This window comes from Vidua macroura, chromosome 2 (genome assembly GCF_024509145.1).
Source record: "Vidua macroura isolate BioBank_ID:100142 chromosome 2, ASM2450914v1, whole genome shotgun sequence".
Taxonomy (NCBI): domain Eukaryota; kingdom Metazoa; phylum Chordata; class Aves; order Passeriformes; family Viduidae; genus Vidua; species Vidua macroura.
Window position 1 is genome coordinate 65,874,541 of NC_071572.1, and position 20,022 is coordinate 65,894,562.

Below are 20,022 nucleotides of genomic sequence, written 5' to 3' on the forward strand. Positions count from 1 at the left end.
CCTTCACCTGCTGAGGCACTTGACGGGAGCTAGTCAATCAACTTTTCTCCCTTCGCGAAGACAAGTTTCGGAACGCCTCGATCCAGGCAGGTGCGGAGCGGGCAGGGGCGCTAGCTCACGGGCTGAGGTGCGGTGCTCTGCAGCCGGCGGTGCGGAAAAGTGAGTCTCGGCAGCTGAGAGCTGTAGCGTTACCCGCGAGTGCCGGCTGGAAGCGCCCTGGGGCGGGATGGGGAAGGCAGCGGGTGGGAAAGCTCCGTCTCCCGGGAATGTGCTTGGCACTGGTGAAGCACCTCGAATGCTGTGTCCATCTCTGGACACCTCATTACCAGACAGACTTTGAGGCGCTGGAGCGTGTCCAGAGAAGGACAACGGAGCTGGTGAAGGGTGTGAAGTGCAGTTCCCATGAGAAGCCGCTCAGGAAAGACCTTGCCAGTCTTTACAGCTTCCTAAAAGGAAGTTGTAGCCAGGTGGGGGTTGGTCTTTTCTCCCAGTTAACTAGTAACAGGACAAGAGGACATACACTCAAGCTGCGACGGGGTTTAAATTGGATATTGGGAGGAATTTCCCCACTGAAGGGGTTTTCAAGCATTGCAATGAGCTGCCCAGGTACATCATCATTCCTGAAAGCGTTCAAGAAAGGACTGGACGTGTCACTTAGTGCCATGATCTAGTTGAGAAGTTCATCAGTCAGAGGTTGGACTCGGTGATCTCAGAGGTCTTTTCCAACCAAAATGACTCTGTGAATGCAAGACACATGTCACCTGTCTACTTGTAGCACCAGCCAAGGTCTTTGAGGGGACACACCCCTCCTTGCCACTTCTTCCTGCATTTTGTTTGGGGTTTTTTGTAAGCCCTCTTCCCGAAAATACGTGAGTCGTTTTGTTCTGCTGGAAACCAGATGGGACACACAGGTCTTGAATTGTCCGGAGAGAATGATTCACTGTTAAAATACTGTTAGAAAATAATTACCTAACCCTGCAGGTAGGCCTAGGCACCTACCTCTTATTTCAGGTGATCAGCTTTTTGAGAAGAGTATCATGATTACTTTTACCTTACGTTCTTTTTCTCCTGGGCCCGCAGAGATCTGACCTCGCTCCCCGTGCTAGGTTCCTGCGCTCTGACCCGTAAGAGAATTGCCGCTGTCGCTGCCCCCGCCCCCCCCCCCCCCGCCCGCGTTAGGAGCGGCATCGTGACTGCTGCAAGCGTCTTACTGCTCACTCAATTCCTCTGATACAGCTTGCAGGAACTTTGGGTTTGCCAGGCAAAAGACATGGTTAAGAGAAAAAGTTTTTTAAGCCCGAAGAAGGGAACATAAAAGGTGTGAAATCTTCGCGTGTGTCGAATCGTAGATGTGTGTAAAAAGAGCTGCTTCCCGTCAACAGACGGCACGAACTTGTATTACTTGAGCCCTGAGCCATGCGGGTGGGGCGGTCAGAGTGCAGCTGGAGAGAGGCAAAGACCAACAGGGAGAGAGATTGTGGAAACTTTCTTCCATTCGGAGTATTTCTCAACAACTGAAGTATGAAGTTAGCATTTAAGTTGTAAAGGTTTCATTGTGGGGAGGCAGAGAATGACTTCTGTTTTACTTTAGGAAATCCTCTGAAGATTCAGTGAGGAAATTCTAGAAAGCTGGTATAATTGTGGCAGGAGATTTTAGCAGTATGTGATTAACATGTCTTTTTGAGAATTGTACATGTTTGTTTTTCTTGTTTGCTTGTTGTAAAAATTAAAATCTTCTGGTATTTCCCAGTCCTCATAAGTGTGTGTACGCTTGAAATGTGTTGTTGTTAAGTTGCATTGAAAAGGAATAAATCTGAATCCTTTGTACTAAGAAATAAATAAATTTTATTTGAAAGGAGGATATTTCAATATGCATATCTGCTCTCGAAGAGGTCACAAAGTACATTGAACAGCCACCAATCCTGATGGCTGTTTGCTGCAGGAGTGCTCTGATCAGGTTTCAGCTTGAGTGCAGAGCTCAAAAATGGGGAAATATTTTGATACAGTTTGGTCACTGATTAACAGAAGAAAGTCTTCTTTTCCTGCAGTGGCCAAAGCAAATGCAGCATTCCCCCTACCATTATTTGAGCTGTTCAGTATGTCTTTGGAGATGTATTTTCGCACCTTGCCTTGCTCTTAGAAACCCTGGCTGAGCTGCTTTCCAGTTGAGTCTGTGGTGATTCTGTATGAAATAATTCTCCTGAAACTTGGAGCATCCGTAACTAACATGACTACAGTGAACTTAATTCTACTTGTGCACTGTCTGTATACATAATTTCATATTGATATTTCACTACAAAGCCTTAGGGCATGACTTCTCAGTTGTGTCACTTACATCTGTGAGAAACAGGAAAAGCGTGTTTGTTCAGTACTTTGCAGTGTAACTCTAATTATCAGCATACACACACTTTATTCCTGTAAGACCCCAAACTTGCTGAAAAGACTGGCCAGAACCTACACTCCTCAGATTTTTCTACAGACTTTTCTCTAATGGGAAGATCCAAAGCTATGGTTTGTGATGAAAATTTTGAAACATGAAAATTTTCAGCTAAGTAGTTGTAGCTGTGCATTTTGGAGCAGGGTTATTGGGCACAGCTAGAAGATGGGAGGCAGTGTGCACTGTCCATGCAGCCCCCAAAGGCATCACAGAGGTACCACTGGAACCATGTTGCTCTCAGAACATCACTGCTGCTGAAAGGTGACATGTCAATTAAACATGGCAGATCCCTCACTAAGGGAAATAGAGCATTGATTGCAGTTTCTGAAATGCAAACATCAAGCACAGTATATTTTGTTGATCAAGTTGGAAGTGATAGGTAAATAAGCAAAAAATCCAATAAAACATGATGTACCCCACTTGCCAATGCAAGGGGCAAAGAAGGTAGATACTGGCGATTGTTGCTGACATGGAACAAAATTATATATCGAATGTTTATTTTACCATTGCATCTAGTTCTGCTTCAGATTTAATATTTTGGTGCCTCTGATCTTTTTTTGTTTTGTTCTGTTTTTTCTCTGAAAAGAATAGTGAGAATACATAAAACAAGCACACTAGCTTTTCAAAAGAAATAATACTCAAAAATCTTTGGGATTTAAGATTCACATCCACCACAAATACAGTCTTACACACCAGTCAAAATTATTCATAATACTAAAAGGTCTGGCTAGCAAGCCTGGCTAAATGAGTCAGAAATGGTACATATAGCCGCCTTCTGGGAGAAAAAAAAGGACTAGGGAAAATCCTTTAAAGTCGTTTCAAGTTACTTGATTCATGAAGTAATTTCTCCACTGGGGTATACTGTATTTTAAGATAGTAAGACTGCATTCTTCCTCCACTCAGGTAATAGTTACAGTAAGGTTATTCTTTTTCTGTTATGCATGAGAGGTTCCAGTTCATTGCTGTCTGGCAAAACAGAAGATATGATGAGTCTCCTCCTTTGCATTCCTACCCTAGACTTCCATGCACACGTTTTTGAAAGTGTAAAAAATGTGAAAAGTCCTCTTTATCTGCAGTATTTGCAATTGCAGTCAAATTTCCCACCCCAGAAAGTCAAATGTTGCAGTAATCAGAAAAATATTTTAAAAAGTGAAGAAAATCAGGTTTGACAAGGGAGATATCTTATATCCTTTTGCAAATTTTACTTGACGGGTTTTCCTTGGTGTCCTGGAATAAAGAAGCTTAATATTCCCTAGCCCTGCAACAACACTGAGAGTAAACACTTTCTATTTATTAAAAATAAAGCGTCAATCTGCAAGGGGTTACAAGATAATGAGTGGGCCTCCACTATTATGTAATGGCTAGGATCACATAATGAATGACTTTAAGGTCAAAAATCTGGACCAAGTCTGTTGCAAACAAAAACGTGATAAAAAGGGCTATAGTCCTTAGCAAGCTGTAGAAAGGAAATTATATATGGACATGTCTTTTATCTGCATTTAAAGAGGTTTTCTCCCCTACTTTTATTTTGCCAGTTTGACCTGAATCTACAAACCAATGAAGAAATGAAAGGACAGAACATACCAGCTGTCATTATCTGTTTATTTCACGTCAGTGCTACACTTTGGGGTAAGTTTTAGCTGAAAAATAATAAAGTAAACCATTATTATTAATTTTTATTAAGGAGAGTTAGTGAATTCAAGCACTGTTTATTAATGGTAAAGAATCAATTTTGGGTAATGTAAAACACTTCTGAAGCTAAAGACTGTTTATCAGGTGGCTGCATGGATGGCTGTGGCCATTGAGCCCCCAGACTGTTACCTGCCAGTGTTTCTGTACCACAGCTCAGCAGGCAGTGCTTTTCAGTTCAGACTGAAAATTATTTGCAGCAAATTGGCTGACTTTGCATTAAGAAGACTAAGGAAAAGTCATTTGGATTGTTCTGCCAGATGAGCTAGAGAGTGCATCAGAATGTCTGAGAAGGAAGCTGCCCTTGGGCACTCACTACCAGCCTAACAGGTTGTCTGACCTTGGCCAAGGAGGTCAATGTGATGATGCTAAGTCAATGCAGTCAGTTTTTTAAAAGATTAATTTTAAATTGCTCTAGTATTCCAGCAAGGCCTAAGTTAAATGTTGGCAGAAATGAGAGGCTATCACTTGTGTCAGTTGGTGGAATGCACACCCTAATTACCTCAAGGGGCTGGGACAGAACTTCCTGATGCTGTCTGTGGTGGCAAAGCTGTTACAAGAAGTTCTGTCCTTCCCATCAATTGCAGCACCATGTCTTTTTTCCCTGTGATGGTACAACTTCTTGGCACTGTGTGAGGGTGGTTGGTAACATGGGGCATTGCAGCATGGCACTGTGAATGTTTGAACACATAGGAAGCTGCAGCTCAAAAGGCTTTTAAAGTCTAAGGTAGAAAAGATGTGGTTCGAGACACAGAAACACATTTGATGCTCAGGTGGTAAGGTAGCAGTGTGCTGATTTGAATATGTAGGTGCTTACTTGGGATTCCTACATAAACTGATTAGAAGTTCAAAGAGCAGAGCTCTGTGTTATAATCCTGATTAAACTGAAGGGACACCCTTTCTGTCTCAAGAGACTCATGTGACAGAAAAGTCATGAAAGAGACTTTGGCACACCTACAAGAGCATTTTTTTTGTCAGGGATAAAAAGGTACAGAAATATACTTGTAGACTGGATTAAACTTACTCATTTGTACTTATGGGCTTTAGGTTTTACAGAACAGGAAGTAACAGGGCTGTTTTCCAAGGATTGCATCCTCCCTTGTCATTTCCCAGCTGGGCACGATGAAGTAATTCACTGGAAAAAAGAGAACAAATATGTGCACAGTTACTACCAGCAGAAGGATCAACTGAAAGAACAAGATCCACATTACAGACTCAGAACACACCTTTTCCACGAGAGCATCCCTAGTGGAAATGCCTCCTTGAAACTTAGTAACCTGAGCATGACTGACGAGGGCCCTTATACCTGCTACGTGGGAACAGCACAAGATGGAACAGAAGTGGAAGTGCTGCTACGTGTAAAAGGTCAGTAAGGTGTCAAAAACCCCTGGATCACAACACTGCAAATGGGATGGCACCAACAGATTTCCTTGTGTTGTTTCTCCCATGGAATCAAAATCCTTCAACCCAGCAGAGCACCTTTTGGGCCTGATGGTGTTATGCAGCAGTTTTTTTCCTCTGGTGAAATATTGCAACATGGATTGGAAAATTTTAGTGCAGCACTTGTTTTCATAACCTACTGCACCCTGCTTTCTAAGGGGTAATTATGTGGTACACATAATGTGGCTTCTCAGAACAGTACAAATCTTGGCCTTGTAAGTAGCTGTGCTTTCTTCTGAAATCAAACACAGATGAAGTTTTGTTCTCGGCTATATTCATTCTCCGCAGTGGTATTTCAAAAGAGTAATCAGTTCAAGTTAAAAACCATTTCATAAGTAGTAGGATTTATTTTTTAAATTTTTTTTTCATCTACAGCTCCTTCTTCTTATGCACTGGAATACCAAAAGACAAACACAGAAAGAAGACTGAAGTGCTATGCTTTTCTCACTTATCCAGCACCAACTATATCTTGGGTACAGGGCAATATATCCATCCAAGAGACAGATCAGGAGGAAACTAGGAATGGAATTCTCTATTCTCTTAGAAGTGACAAGGACATTGTAAACACGACAGATACTTACTACTGTCATATTCATTTGGATCATGAAGTGTGGGCTGCTGAATGGAAGATGCAAGGTAGGAATGAAATCTCTTTCAGCATTGTTACTGAATTTCACAGCTGGCTTCAGAGTTAAACTAAAGACAGTCTTTCTGCAGTGGGGCAAAATGGATATGGGACAGTGCAAAAGAATATACCTTTCTCTCTGAAATGCATTTGTTAGGATTACAAGGCAGCATTGTAAGTTACTTCCAAAAAGTAGGAATGAGAGGAGCTAGCTCACCCTTCTGTAAGTTACCTTGACTCTTAACATCTTTTGTATATCAGTTTCACATTTTAAGAGGTGCCTAATAAACAAACTTTACCCTCTGTCAATGAAAGAATTCTGCCTATTGGACAAATACATTGAAACCTTAGAGAATATGTGGGTTCTGTGAGGGAGGTGAAAGTTTGCCTGCTGCTCTAGCTGCACATGAATTTTACTCTGTCCATTTCCCATCTTTTGCCAGACTTTTATTGGTACTGTTTGATCCTTTCATTGTACTTCTGTTCACATGCATCCTTAAGTACCAGTCTGAGTGCTGGGGTGCATGGGAATGGAAAGCAGCAAACAGTTTGCATTTTGGAAAACAGCAGCTCATTTTGTTAGTTAAGGAAAAGCAGGATTATGAAAGACTGCTTTGTCTTCCTCCTGAATTTCATTGGAAATTCAGTTCGAGTAAATAACTGGTGGTTTTCAACCTCTCCTGTTCCTTAGGAAATACTTTTAATTGAAGGAAGAGCAATGCAAGAGCAGTTCTCTTGTGAGATTTGCATGGATGCTTCCATCACCCTGATTACCGCCTAAAGTGTATGCAGACACGCAGTTCCTAACCCACTGCATAAACTCCAGAACAAGAGTTCAGTTTTTAATTTACATGGAATAGCTTACAATATGGAAGGTTTCCAGTATGGCATCCTAGTAGCTAGCAAGTGCACTGTAAGTGTCTGTTTTGTTATCTCTGCCTGATCCGCAAGATAAAAAGGTACATATCATTACACATGTACTTGCATTTCCCTGCATCCATCTAACCCCTCAGTAGAATATTTTGAAAACAAACTACTTTCCTTTTGTTTCTATAATAACAGCGTGGGGTACAATTTTGTTTTTTTTGTCTTGATGATTTTCAGCCCCACACCTTTGTTCATTAAACCCCCCTCCCTCACAGAAATCAAGTGTAGTTACACCATGTCAAAATAATCTATTATTTTCCTCTCCAGCTGACTGCTAGCCACCACTGCTGTCAAATCCCTGCTGTCAAATCCGTAGTTGTGCTATGATGTTAATTTGTCTTGTATTAGTATTTTATATATTAGGTGTTAATTCCACTTACCTGCCTTCTCCTTCCCTTTCCTGTTTTTTTAAAGCTATTTATTAATTGTTAAATGTTCAACATAGACAAGTAAAGTACTTAAGTTCACCATAACTGAAAGTTATTTCTGACTTCATACAATCTTTTTAGTTAAATTATGTTGTGTTTTATCTTTTGCTTCAGATATGCAGGTATCTGATCAGTTCCATTTTCTCTCTGCTCCCAGCATGTGGAATTTCCTGCTCTTTTACACAGTAACATAGAGGAGACTAAATCACTTCTATCAATGAGCCCCTCAATTGAGGAAAAATAGTCAAATTTTTAAAAAAGGATTCATAAAGAATTCATAAATATTGCAAATATCAATTAGATTTTTTAGTGTAAGATACGTGTGTTTTTAAAATCTTCAGATGCTTCTAGAAACATACTGTGATATTTGAATACAATATCAACGTAGTGAAATATGTTTTTGTATTTGTTCATGGTAGTATCAAACCTAAGAAAAAAAATCACAAAATGTCTAGATAACCTTCACAGTATTTTTCAAAAAAAGTGCAGAGAGCTCTTTATCTGTTTCAGACCACCTGCCTAAGGTGGAAGGAGAGAGCACCATAATTTCTTGTGATTATGGTGGAAGGAGAGAGCACCATAATTCAGACGCTGCAAGCACTGATGGTTTCAGTGTTGTCTGGACATTACACAGAAATGCAGTGACCTCAGTCCTGGCCTCCTTCAATGGCACATTTCACTCTCACCAGCCTCGAGTCCAGGTTAACGAAAGTGACTTTTCACTGAGGTTGGATCATCTTACTGCAGGTGACAGTGGAGAATATCTGTGTAATATCTCAACACCTCTCTACACAAAACTTGCTGTGACAACTTTGCGTATCGGTAAGTTGCTGCTCCTTTCATTTCAGAGGTTGAGGACCATTTAAGACAATGCACAGCCAAAGGGTCAATCAGAAATCTCAAAAATAATTATTACATAAAAAGAATCAATACTACAAGAATGAGTTAAAAACTAGTCATGGAAACAGCTCTAGAGTTCAGAATATACTCCTTGAGGGGGGACATTGGCTCCACTGGAAGATGCTTTTCTCTGTGAATGTCTTCAGCCTTCATTACGTGAATGGGTGAGAATGTAGTTGGGACAGCAGTGACAGCTGTTTGCCAGCTCTCAGTACGCTGATGCAACATGTGCTTACTTTTGTGTAATTTGATGTGATTGGTAGAGTTGGGTGGAAGAGAGACATATTTTATTTTTGTTGGCTCAGGGGAAAAACAGTTACCAAAGATGTGTTTATTTAAAGACCAGAAGTTTATTTTTTTCAGTCAGCAGCTTATTGTGGCAAAGGTTACAAAATCAGTGTCTGCCTTTTTTTTCAGTTAGCAGCTTATTGTGGCAAAGGTTACAAAATCAGTGTCTGCCTTCAGTTGCCACCAACTGCTGTCATAGCTGAGGACACAGCAGGGCTCTCAGAATTCTGTCCTAAGTGCTCTGCTGACAGCAAACATAGCTTTAAATGTAGCAGAGAGATGATGGTAAGCCCAAAGCTTGTGGTATAAGTTTGGCTGCAGAAGAAAGCTTGTTGAGAACAAACAGTTGTTATTTTCAAAGCTTTAATTCTACGCAGCAGGCCTTTTTTAGGCCTGGGGATATATATGTTTAAATGCCTGTGTTTTTATGAGGTGTAGTAAATTCCCAGCTGTGAAATCTTACTTACAGTTATTTTATTGTCAGTAGCACATACAACAGTAGCACACAGACATTTCACACAATTACGTACAATCACTGAAAAGATTGAGAACTAATAAAAGGCACCTCTTCTAAACAAAGAAGAGAACTTGAAGCAAGCCAGCAAGGTATGAAAAATAGAGACAACATAACAGATAAGGGGTTAGAATAAGTAACAATAACTACAGATGAGCACCTTTGTGGCTTTCAGCACAGCCTGAAAGCAGATAAGTGGCTGGAGAAAGTAGGGAATGGGCTAGACCATGTTGGCAGCCATAGTACAGCAGTTTCTTAGCCATCAGAAGGGTTTCCAAGGGCCACTGGAAAGAAGGCTTTTGAGGGGAAAAAAGAGATTTACAATCATCTCTCCTGCTTAAGGAAGGGTTGCAGCTTAAAGCTGCTCTTCTAAAGGAATTTACAGGATATAAACATAGGTGTGCATGTGGTTACAGAGTCAAGCTAAAGGCACTGACTAGACTAAATGCTCTGTTTTAGCAGTTCTTATTTTTTAGCTGTTTTCCAGACATTCATATGAAGTTTCCAGAGGAATGTAGAATTTTTAAAATTCTTTGGACAAGACACAGCAGGGGAAAAGACAACCTGAGGTAGAAGAGCCATACAGTTCTTCTGACAGTTTGGTGCTGTGCAGAGGTTTCTTCTAGTTGGGCTTTGATATCCTGTGGAATCCATGGTTATCACTCATCTCAGGATTTCTTATGTCCACCTAGATTGCGTGGTTGCACTATGAAGCTGGGCAATATTTCAGATTAAAGTTGCAAAGATTTTGCAGCAGGAGTAATGAAATTTTTGATCCAGGTTGGATAACATTTGCAGAGCTGCTCTACTGTAAATCAGCAGTGCTGTTAATGGCACTAAGCACCTTACCTGGAGACAGTGTTTAGCACACTGGGCAGTTGATTGGTTTTAAATGGGACTTGTATTAAGAAGTTGTCAAATCCTATCCCATGAGCACACATGGAATTTGCTATCAGCACAATTAAGTAAAATAATCTCAGCTATTCACACTTAAGTCAGTAAAGTATCACTTCAAAGTCTTACTCTATGAGTCAAGTAACTTGAACATTGTTGTCCTTGTCTCTGTTTCCTTTTAATGTTTCTTTCTCCCTAAATCATACCTTATAGATTATAAATAAGAAAAAAATCATAGCTTTGATATATTTATTGAACAATAAGCACTTTTTTTGTACTTGTATTTTTAAAGAAAATTCAGGTAACACTGGGAAAATTGTGCTAGGAGTGTTTGGTGCAGTGGCAATAGCAGTGGCAATAGCAGTGGTACTTTGCTGTTTCAAGGTATGTACAATCATTAGAGTACTTATTTTTTAAGATACTGTTGATACCAAGACCCTCAAGATTTGAAGAAGGGTTTGAGCCAAACATTGGAACTTTAAAAAAATTGGTACTCAGTAGCTGTAGCTAGATAGTTATGATTAAACAACTGCATTGTTAGCATTGATTGCTAGGCTGATCTTAGGTTTTAAGAAAAAGGGAAGACAATCCTAATGTGAACGGGCTGCCTGGACAAGGGGCACCAGGAGTAAAGTCAAAAGAACTGAGCAGTAAATGGGGAAAGGTAATTCTGGCACTGGGAAATGGAAACCATTAACCACCTCCTCAAAATGGACCCCCGACTCAAATTGAAGGGAAGTACCTAAATCCAGACCTTGAATGTTTGTCTGAAGATTTTATCACAGTCTGAATTTGGTAAGCTTCAGGAGACGTTTTATGGGTACCATGAGGTACAGCAAAAACACATGAGAAAGAAAACTCTGAAATTATTATGCCTCAGTCTTTTTTCATTTTTCTCTGTAGACAGAGATTCACTTGCATGCTGCTTATTAAACAGTTATAACATGCTTTAGAGATGATAATATACTTTGAGATGCAGTTGTCTAAACAATTTAAGCAAGATTAGGTTATCTTGGGACCTGTTGGGCTGTCAAACATATTGTAATCAGAATAAGTGGAACAGTTGACAGGTTAATTCAGCTCTGAATTAACATTAATGGAGGACTAGATGGAGAAACCAAGAATGTATCTGCACTGTTGAGTGGATGCTTATTTTACTCAGATAAAACTAAAGTGGAAAATGCTGATTTATCTTCATGGTGATTGTGTCTTGTTCTTGTTCCCCTACTAGGAGATTAATTTACACATCACTAGTTCTTATAAGTATTTCTATTTTGTCTAGAAAAAAAGGAAGAGAGGAATCATATGAACACCTTGACATACAGGAAGAAAATAGCTCTCTGCACACAGATACTACTAATGTTGGTGATGAAAAGAACCAAGAGTTCCTCCACCTTCCCCTTTGAGTTACAGTAAGAGCCACATGCAAACGTAATTTTCTGAGCAACAGTAATGGCCAAATGGGGAGGAAAAAAAGTCAATGGACACTTGTATGAGAAAAGTCATGGAGCATGGCATCTCACCCCCTACGTGAGCTTATCTATTGCTTTTTAACTAGTGAGTTAACGCAAAGCAGATAGAGCTGTCTTGTAGTGAGTTATTTTGGCACCATGGGATTACCATCTGGAAAGACAGACTGGAATTCTGACTGACAGGCCCCGCCTTTACAAACTATATAAGCTACATCAAACTTTCACAAAGCAGAAATCTTCTGTGCATTTTCCTGGAAATGTGGAGTTTCTCCTCAGAGCAGGGACGCCTGCTTTGCGGTTATTCCTCTGGTGGCTGAGTATTTATTTTGCTATCATGCACTGTTTTATGTAATCTACTGCTAGTTCTTTTGTTTTATACTGTGTCAGAATTAACTCAGGTTAAGACCTTTCATGTGTTACCTCCTGTCTGTTCAATAAATAACTCCTTTTATAAATAGACCTGATCTGCCATCCTTAGAACTTGCAGGCCAGAGAGATTTCTTAAATTTAAGCTGTTGCCAAAAATCTGAGGCTAAGGCAGGGCTTGTGTGAAGCTCCCACTCATCCTATGACAAGTCAGCATGCAAAATTGGATTTCCTAAAGGGACAAAGAAGTTTCCAGAGAAGAAATCCCTAAATTTTAAGGTGTTTTTTTTTTTCCAGGGTGACGGAAAGAGAGCTTACTGGTTTTTATTTCATTTATTATTTTATTTTAAAGTAAAGACCATGTCTGCTGTTGACAGTGGCAAGTCCAAGCCCAGCAGAGCACGCTGGGCTAGCAGTGGTGGGGGGAGCAGAGAAGTGTCAGAGTGGGAACAGCTGTGGGGAACAAAACAGTGGCAGACTGAGGTGTGAGAAGCTGAATGCTGCCAAGCAGAGCCTAGCACAGCAGTCTGGAAAGTGGGCTGTGTGACATGGATGATCCAGCTTTTGGAGGTTTATCCGTCATTGTTCTCCATTGTCTCATGCTATGGACAAATTCAATTGGGGAGGCCAATTATAGATAAATCAACAAGAATTTATTAAGCAAGCGGTAGTAAGCAAAAGACAGCGCTGGGCGGCCGGGGAGTTGCTGCTCTACCATGGCGCGCCCTCCCCCTTTGCCCTTTTTGTTTTTATAGTTCCTTTTTTTTTTTTCTTCTTTCAAGTTGACGTATTTTCTCTCAATGCACTCTGGCCTGTGCAATTGGTTGCTAGGGGGTCTTTTTTCTGCCCTTGGTGGTCGTAGGGATGAAGGCTCTTCATCTTCCTTGCAAATTGTCCTTGGCCTAAAAGTTCACTTGTATATAATTAGTTACACAGTCTTCTATGCTAGTTGCATCTGCACAATTCTTAAGCAGGATACTTACTGTTCCCTCAGGCCCCCCCACTCCTTCTCCTCCCACATCAAATTCTTATCTCTTTCAATGCTCATTTTGATGAACAAAGACCTTTTTATTTATTACAATCCCTCCTTTTACTCTTTACCAATTTGTTCATTAAAACACTTTAACTCTTGGTAGCTTAAGACCAGGGTTTCATCTACTTCTGAGTCCCTGGGCAATGCTTCGTACCTATCTCTAATAAGCATTAGATGAGCTACTTCTAGTCTTCCTTTTACAATGTCTATAATTTTATTAAAAATGCAAGGTCCGAAAGTTAAACTTAGTAACAACAATATCACGGGACCTGCAAGGGTTGATAGTAGCGTGGTAAGCCAAGGGGAGCTATTGAACCAAGACTCATACCAACTTTGCTGTGCCTCTCTCTCCCTCTTTCTCCATTTGAGGCCTTCCCTTAGTTTAGTCATTGTATCTCACAATTCCCGTGTGGTCTGCATATACACAGCATTCCTCCCTAAGAGCAGCACATAATGCTCCTTGTTGCAAAAATATTAAGTCTAATACTCTACGATTTTGTAATACTACCTCTGACAGGGATCTTACAGACTTTTCAAGGGCCGAGATCGACTGTTCAATGCAGGCTAAATCTTCATCTACAGCCATTGTCAACTAATTGAATTCTTGATTCTGCTTTACTAATTATGCCACCCTGGTGCTGAAACCTGTTCCACCTACAATCATTAGGGTAGCCACTGTCAAGGTTGTGAAGGGTTGTTGTAGTGTGTTTTGTTTGAAGTTCATGTCTGCCCCCTGTTCTCCTCCTTAATCCCCTCCTCTCCCAAGCTGCCAATCTTCCCCAGGTCCTCCCTAACCCCCTCCATTCCAAGTTGTCAGTCCTCCCTTTCCCCACCCCTTTTCTCCAGAATGTTCCTTGTCAATCCTCTATCCCTACCCTTCCTTCCAGAGTGTTCCCTGTCTATTTTGTTGTACTCGACACCCTATTTGTTACTTTGTGTTATTCCACTCCCCTACTTCTCCTGATAGGTTTATAATAGTTTAGTCCCACCTTAGACCACTCCTCAGCTTTACCCTCATTGGTTAATGTTCCTGCACCCCTCCTCCTGAGTTACTGTATAAAATTTCTGTTCACCCCCCGAGTCTTGTCTTGGGGCTCCATCTTGTCCATCCCATAAATACACTCTGGTTTCCCCCAAGACCCGTGTCTTCGTTATCTGTCCCTGCGCCGAACCTGCCGATAGCTGGGATTGCAGAACTCGCAGGGGGATGGTTGCACCCCTGCACTCGCCACCCAGCACTCCCCGTGACAGCGCACTGCAACAAAGGGTTCCCTTTTTGATAAGTGGTGTTCAAGAGTGACTTGAGTGTTAAACACATATTCCTCAGGATGATAAATGATTTTAGGGACTATTAACACTTGTATGCAAAACTCAGAGATTTCGTTGAATAGGTCAAGAGCAATACAAGGTGTAAGCCCCCCTCTGGAGCATATCCATTTAGTGGTTTTGGCTGGATTTAACCATTTTGCTGAGTTTACCCTTCTGCTGTGCCTTACCGATTGTCTCACATAAATGTTTTTTTTTGCCATGGGACCCTCCCTATGCATCGTCCCTTTCCAGTTACTGCTGCTAATGTTATTCCTTGGGTCTGGGGGTCCTTCCAGCTACATTGTGGAGGATTACTTCCATTAACTCGCTTGGGTTTTTCAGTGAGCCCTATTGCCTCTTAGAAAGGAGGTTTAATATCAAAGCACAGCCAGCATTGTTCAGTAATGTTAGGTCGTGTTACATTGAGGACTTGGTATGCCACCTGCATAAGTTTCCAAAGGGTACTTTGCTGGGGATCCAGGATTGGGAGTATGAGGGTCTCGTTTCCGGGCATTGTGGTGTCACTAGTCCCTATAGCTGTCTCGGTTAACTCCTCCTCAGCAATTACAGAGTTAGGGCCTATGGGTAGAGAGGATCATGTTGTAGGATTTCCTTTTTTATTTGAATAAAATCCGTAGACGGTTCCCAACACCTTACTCCCCAAGTTTTTCCTATCAGCCATCCTGGATCCAGGGGGTTGAGTACTTGTATTTTCAGGGACCTGCAATCCCCCTTATACAGAATTTCTCCTTGAGTGCCATACCGCAGAGTTTTGCACCTCTCAGGGTACCATGAGACCTTTAAAAATTTATCTGGATGGGTTACAGCCCAGGCGGTTGCTATGGTTTCACAGCCCCAATACCCACACAGATATTCCCCAGGATAATTACAATATCCCCTCCCAGGATTGGAACTAGGACACCAATAGGTAGCCAGGAGTTCAGCTTTACTCCATCCCCTCATAAAGTTTACCAAGTCCTCATTAGTAACAAAAAAGATGGGAGCTAGAGTGGTGGCATTATGCTTAACAATTTTCCCTTGGTCTATTTTGGTTAGAGTCCAATTAAATGGTTGGTGTGCATAGTCCCCTTGTACAGGCCTGATACAACATATAACTAATGCGCACAGAATTTGCCAGCAAGGGTGGAGTCCAAACCTCCCCAGGATTTGATTATCATTATCTCCCCATTCCCAGTGTTTGTTTTGACATGTTATTGCCGGGCTCACCTTTACCCTTAGGAGATCAGTATCCTTGAGGCAGTTCTTGAAATACCTTTGAATTGTCCCAGTTTGAGGGCTCTTTCCTCCACCGTTTCTTATCCCTCTGCCTCGCTCGCCGACTCGGTTGCTTCAAGCCACGAGGCGTACCATCTTCTCGGCAGCAAAGATATTCTTCAGGAGGACCCTTACTCTGTTTTTGTTGCCTCTTTTTGAATGGTTCCCAGTTTTTATCCTTCACTTGTGGTGAGTCACACCGAATCCCAGGTAAAGTTTTCCGGTAATTCCCTTTTATAATTTGAACAATTAGGGGAATTGGTTCATTGGAGCGGAAACAACAATTTTCATGCCTAGCCCCCTTAGTAAACACCTCCCACTACTCTTGGGATTCTCTTGGTAGAGTCCCGTTCTCTTCTCCAATCCTTAGGACTGACTCTGTCAGTTCTCTTTCTAATTGATAACACCCTTTACAAATATCCCTAGGAGGAGTGCCTCTGTAACTATGGACCCACCACCGTTCCTGGCAATTTTTACAAATATAGCATACAAAAGGGTAACAATCACAATCCTTATTTGTACAATATACTCCAAATTCATTAGTTATAGGATATCCATAGTCCAATATCTCACTATACCAGCTGGTTCGTACAATTTTTATTGAGTCCATTAAGTCCATTTAAATGTGACCTTAAGATCCCCGGGTCGGCTGGTTATTCTCCAGGGGTCTTTGGCAGCAGCAGTAATCGGTCCCTTTATTCGGCTCGCATGTGTCCACCCCTTCTCAGCGGTTCTGACTGCAGTTTCTGTAGTGAGTAAAACAACATAGGGGCCTTCCCAATTTGGAGTCAGTGAGGTTTCTTTCCAGGTTTTTATTAACACCTTATCACCTGGTTTAATATTATGGATTGCTAGGTCTAAAGGAGGTCATTGCACTAGTAACCCAACTCTTCTAAGCCCTTCCTGAGCCTTCATAAGTTGCATGACATATTGGTTAATTTGTTGATTACTTATTTCAGGGTGATCTGTAGGAGAATCCATGTCATAAGGCATCCCATAAAGCAATTCAAATGGAGAAATTCCAATATCGGTTCTGGGCTGAGTTCGTATATTTAACAAGGCTAAAGGTAAACATTTTACCCAAGATAACTGTGTTTCATACATCAATTTAGTTAGTTGTTTCTTAATTTCCCCATTTACCCTTTCCACTTTACCCGAGCTTTGTGGATGCCAGGGAGTATGATATTGCCACTTTGTTGCTAGAGCTGTAACTACTTTAATTATTTTGGAGGCAAAGTGTGGCCCTCTGTCTGAGTCTATTACTTCTGCTTTTTGCTGTAACACTCCTCGAATGTTGTGGGGAGATAATACATGTAATTGCCCTCCAAAGGTTATTTTTACTGTTTCCTCTACTAACAGTGCTGCTGCAACTATTGTTTGTAAACAAGTGGACCAACCCCTAGATACTGGGTCTAGCAGTTTTGATAAATAAGCCACCAGTTTTTTTACTCCCTGCCCAATCTTGAGCTAATACTCCGTATGCTGTACCATCCTTAATGTTTACAAAAAGATAAAAGGGCCTTTTTAAATCAGGAAGACTGAGAACCGGTGCATTTACTAATTCTGCCTTAAGGTCCTGTAGTTTTTCATCATCTTCCTGAGTCCACCTAAGCAAGCCTTCTTTTGTTAGTTTCTCATATAGGAATTTTACTTTCCTGCTAAATCCCTCTACCCATTGTCTACAGTACCCAAACAATCCTAGCAGTTGTTTAACCTCCCGCTTTGTCCTTGGCCCTGGCATAGCCAAGATTCCCTTAACCCTTTCCAGGTCTAATTTCTTCATTCCTTGACTCAGTCTATGTCCAAGATACTTCACCTCTTTTCCCACAAATTGTAGTTTGGATTTTGACACTTTGAGTCCTTTCAGGCTTAGAAAATTGAGTAATCTTATACTCTCTTCCCTGACAACTTCCTCTTCATCTGCCAACCCTTTTCTGCATTCCTGCCGACAATGCCCTCTCTTACCACAATAAAAGCAGCTTCCCTGTCCACCCTCCTTTTCTCTTCTCCCTCCTTCTACCCTCTGGCCACTCGGCTTACTTCCCTGGAACCGATTAGGCGTTCCCTTCTGCCCTTCACATACTACAGCCATCATTACTCTCGCTTGTTTCTTCTGTCCTTCTTCCTCTCTCCGGACATACACTTTCTGAGCTTCCCGCAACAACTCATCTAGGCCTCTACCGTGCCAATCCTCAATCTTTTCCAACTTTCTCCTAATGTCAGGCCAGGCTCTGGCCACGAATTGGGTCTTTAACATCTGTCCTTCCAGAGTGTCAGGATTTACTCCAGAGTACAGCTGAAAAGATCTTCGGAGCCATCCTAACCATTCCATGGGATCCTCATCTTTCTTTTGACTCTCACAAAAAGCTTTATTCACATTCTGCTCCTTAGGGACTGATTCTTGATCCCTTGGATAAGAATTGTTCTTAAGTCTGACATATTTGTCCTATGCAGGGGATCCTGTTTATCCCAATTAGGACGCTGCAAAGGCCACTTAGTATCTGCTTGGGGTCCTGCCTGATGGTGTCTATCCCAAATCCCCATACCAGCCGTCCTTATCATCCCTCGCTCCTCAGATGTGAATAGAATCCCCAGTATTGACTGCATTTCGTCCCACATATACACGTCGGGCCCCAGAAACTGATCCACCCGCTCTGCAACTCCGAGGGGGTCTTCCAATAGGTGTCCCATTTCTTTCTTGAACTCCCTCACATCTCCTGAGTTGAGAGGTACCTCCACATAACCTATTCCCAGAATTTGGGCTGGTTGTCCTTGCTGACCAGTTGTGGGGTTAGGGATCATTCCCAAAGCTACTTCCCTTAATGGATATAGAACTTGCCCTTCCCTTTCTCTTTCCCCCCTTGTTAGGCTACGAGTAACGCAGCTATTTTCCTCAGGGACCAGCTCCGGGATTTCTACCTCTTGGTTATCAAAATCTCCCCCTTGATCCAAATCAGGGTAGACTACGGGTGGTGCTGGTGGGGGTGGAGGAGGGGGAGGTATGTATGGTAGAGGGGGTGCAGTTGGAACTTTCTCAGGCTTTTTATTTTTCTTTTTCCCTCCCTGGGTGCTTAAGGCAAAACGTTTTGCTCCTGTTTCCCCCACTATCCAGAGAGCAGCATACTTGCTCTCTTCCATATCAAAAGATTCTTTAGAGTTTACATAAATGTTTAATGCCTGGCAAATCCAGTCCTCGAAGCTTCCAAACACTGGCCAAAATAATCACCACGGATCTGTTTCCCTCCCCCTACTTCCATACAATAATGTATCATTTTTGCCCTATCCTTCCCTTTTCTTGAAGGATATTCATCCCAAGATTTTATCATTAGACCTAATGGACTGTCAGGTGGTATCTGGGGAAGCTTTACTGGGGTCCCCCTCCCCATGGAATCAGAGGGCTTGCTTTTCCTCTGTCCCATCTTCCAGGACACCTTCACGCACACATACACTCGTGGCCCCCTGTTTGTGGCCCAGCCCCTCTCGGGGTCTGGAAACCGCACTACTTAGAGGTAGTGCCTCGTCCTAAAAGGACGTCTCATACCTTATGTCCTGGGATCCCAACCCCAACCGAGCGGATTCCTACTTTTATATTCACGCTGTCCTGCATCCTCGCCCGGTCTTCGTGCACAAAGATTACGGGGTTACCAGTATCCCTTTTGCTTAATACCAAATTTAGGTTCATCGGTAAGGGTCCGGGAAGGCAAAGCCTGCACCAGGGCCGCTGCAAAGGCAGCAGGGCGCCTCCCTGATTAGGAATTACCACCCGGTCGCCCTTATCCGAGTCACGGCACCAAATTTGTTATGGACAAATTCAATTGGGGAGGCCAATTATAGATAAATCAATTAACAAGAATTTAGTAAGCAAGTGGTAGTAAACAAAAGACAGCGCTGGGCAGCTGGGGAGTTGCTGCTTTACCACGGCGCGCCCTCCCCCTTTGCCCTTTTTGTTTTTATGGTCCCTTTTTTTTTCTTCTTCTTTCCAGTTGACGTATTTTCTCTCAATGCACTCTGGCCTGTGCAATTGGTTGCTAGGGGGTCTTTTTTCTGCCCTTGGTGGTCATAGGGATGAAGGCTCTTCATCTTCCTTGCAAATTGTCCTTGGCCTAAAAGTTCACTTGTATATAATTAGTTACACAGTCTTCTATGCTAGTTGCATCTGCACAATTCTTAAGCAGGATACTTACTGTTCCCTCGGGCCCCCCTACTCCTCCTCCTCCCACATCAAATTCTTATCTCTTTCAATGCTCATTTTGATGAACAAAGACTTTTTTATTTATTACATCTCGGGCTCAGGGATAGGAAATGCTAGCTGTAGGAGCCTCCCCCACCATCTTGCTTTTGTCCTTGTCGTGGGGACAGGACATTTTCATGCTCATTATCCCAATCGTGGTTTCTGCTCCCTGTTCTCAGTTTGTTTTGTCTTCCT

At 42.0% G+C, this 20,022-nt stretch overlaps 1 protein-coding gene across 4 annotated transcripts; it reads left to right on the forward strand.

Annotated features, from left to right (window-relative positions):
- The first annotated feature begins 2 nt into the window (after positions 1–2).
- Positions 3–12,071, forward strand: HHLA2 (HERV-H LTR-associating 2). Of its 4 annotated transcripts, XM_054001755.1 has the most exons (7): positions 3–90; positions 3,973–4,066; positions 5,174–5,491; positions 5,942–6,202; positions 8,057–8,368; positions 10,435–10,526; positions 11,425–11,543. In XM_054001755.1, exons 2-7 carry the CDS (start codon positions 4,003–4,005, stop codon positions 11,449–11,451), a joined length of 1,074 nt encoding a protein of 357 aa, XP_053857730.1. In that variant the 5' UTR covers positions 3–90; positions 3,973–4,002; the 3' UTR covers positions 11,452–11,543. The 4 variants fall into 4 exon arrangements, with proteins under 4 accessions (XP_053857730.1, XP_053857721.1, XP_053857737.1 ...); XM_054001746.1 differs by lacking the exon at positions 10,435–10,526 and having other exon boundaries at positions 11,425–12,071; XM_054001762.1 differs by lacking the exon at positions 10,435–10,526 and having other exon boundaries at positions 5,240–5,491; positions 11,425–12,071.
- Positions 12,072–20,022: the final 7,951 nt, after the last annotated feature.

Coding starts and splice junctions, on each gene's coding strand:
- HHLA2 (XM_054001746.1), top strand. CDS start 4,003: ATGAAAGGACAGAACATACCAGCTGTCATTATCTGTTTATTTCACGTC. Junction 4,067..5,173: donor CGTCAGTGCTACACTTTGGG/GTAAGTTTTAGC, acceptor TATGGGCTTTAG/GTTTTACAGAACAGGAAGTA. Junction 6,203..8,056: donor TGCTGAATGGAAGATGCAAG/GTAGGAATGAAA, acceptor TATCTGTTTCAG/ACCACCTGCCTAAGGTGGAA.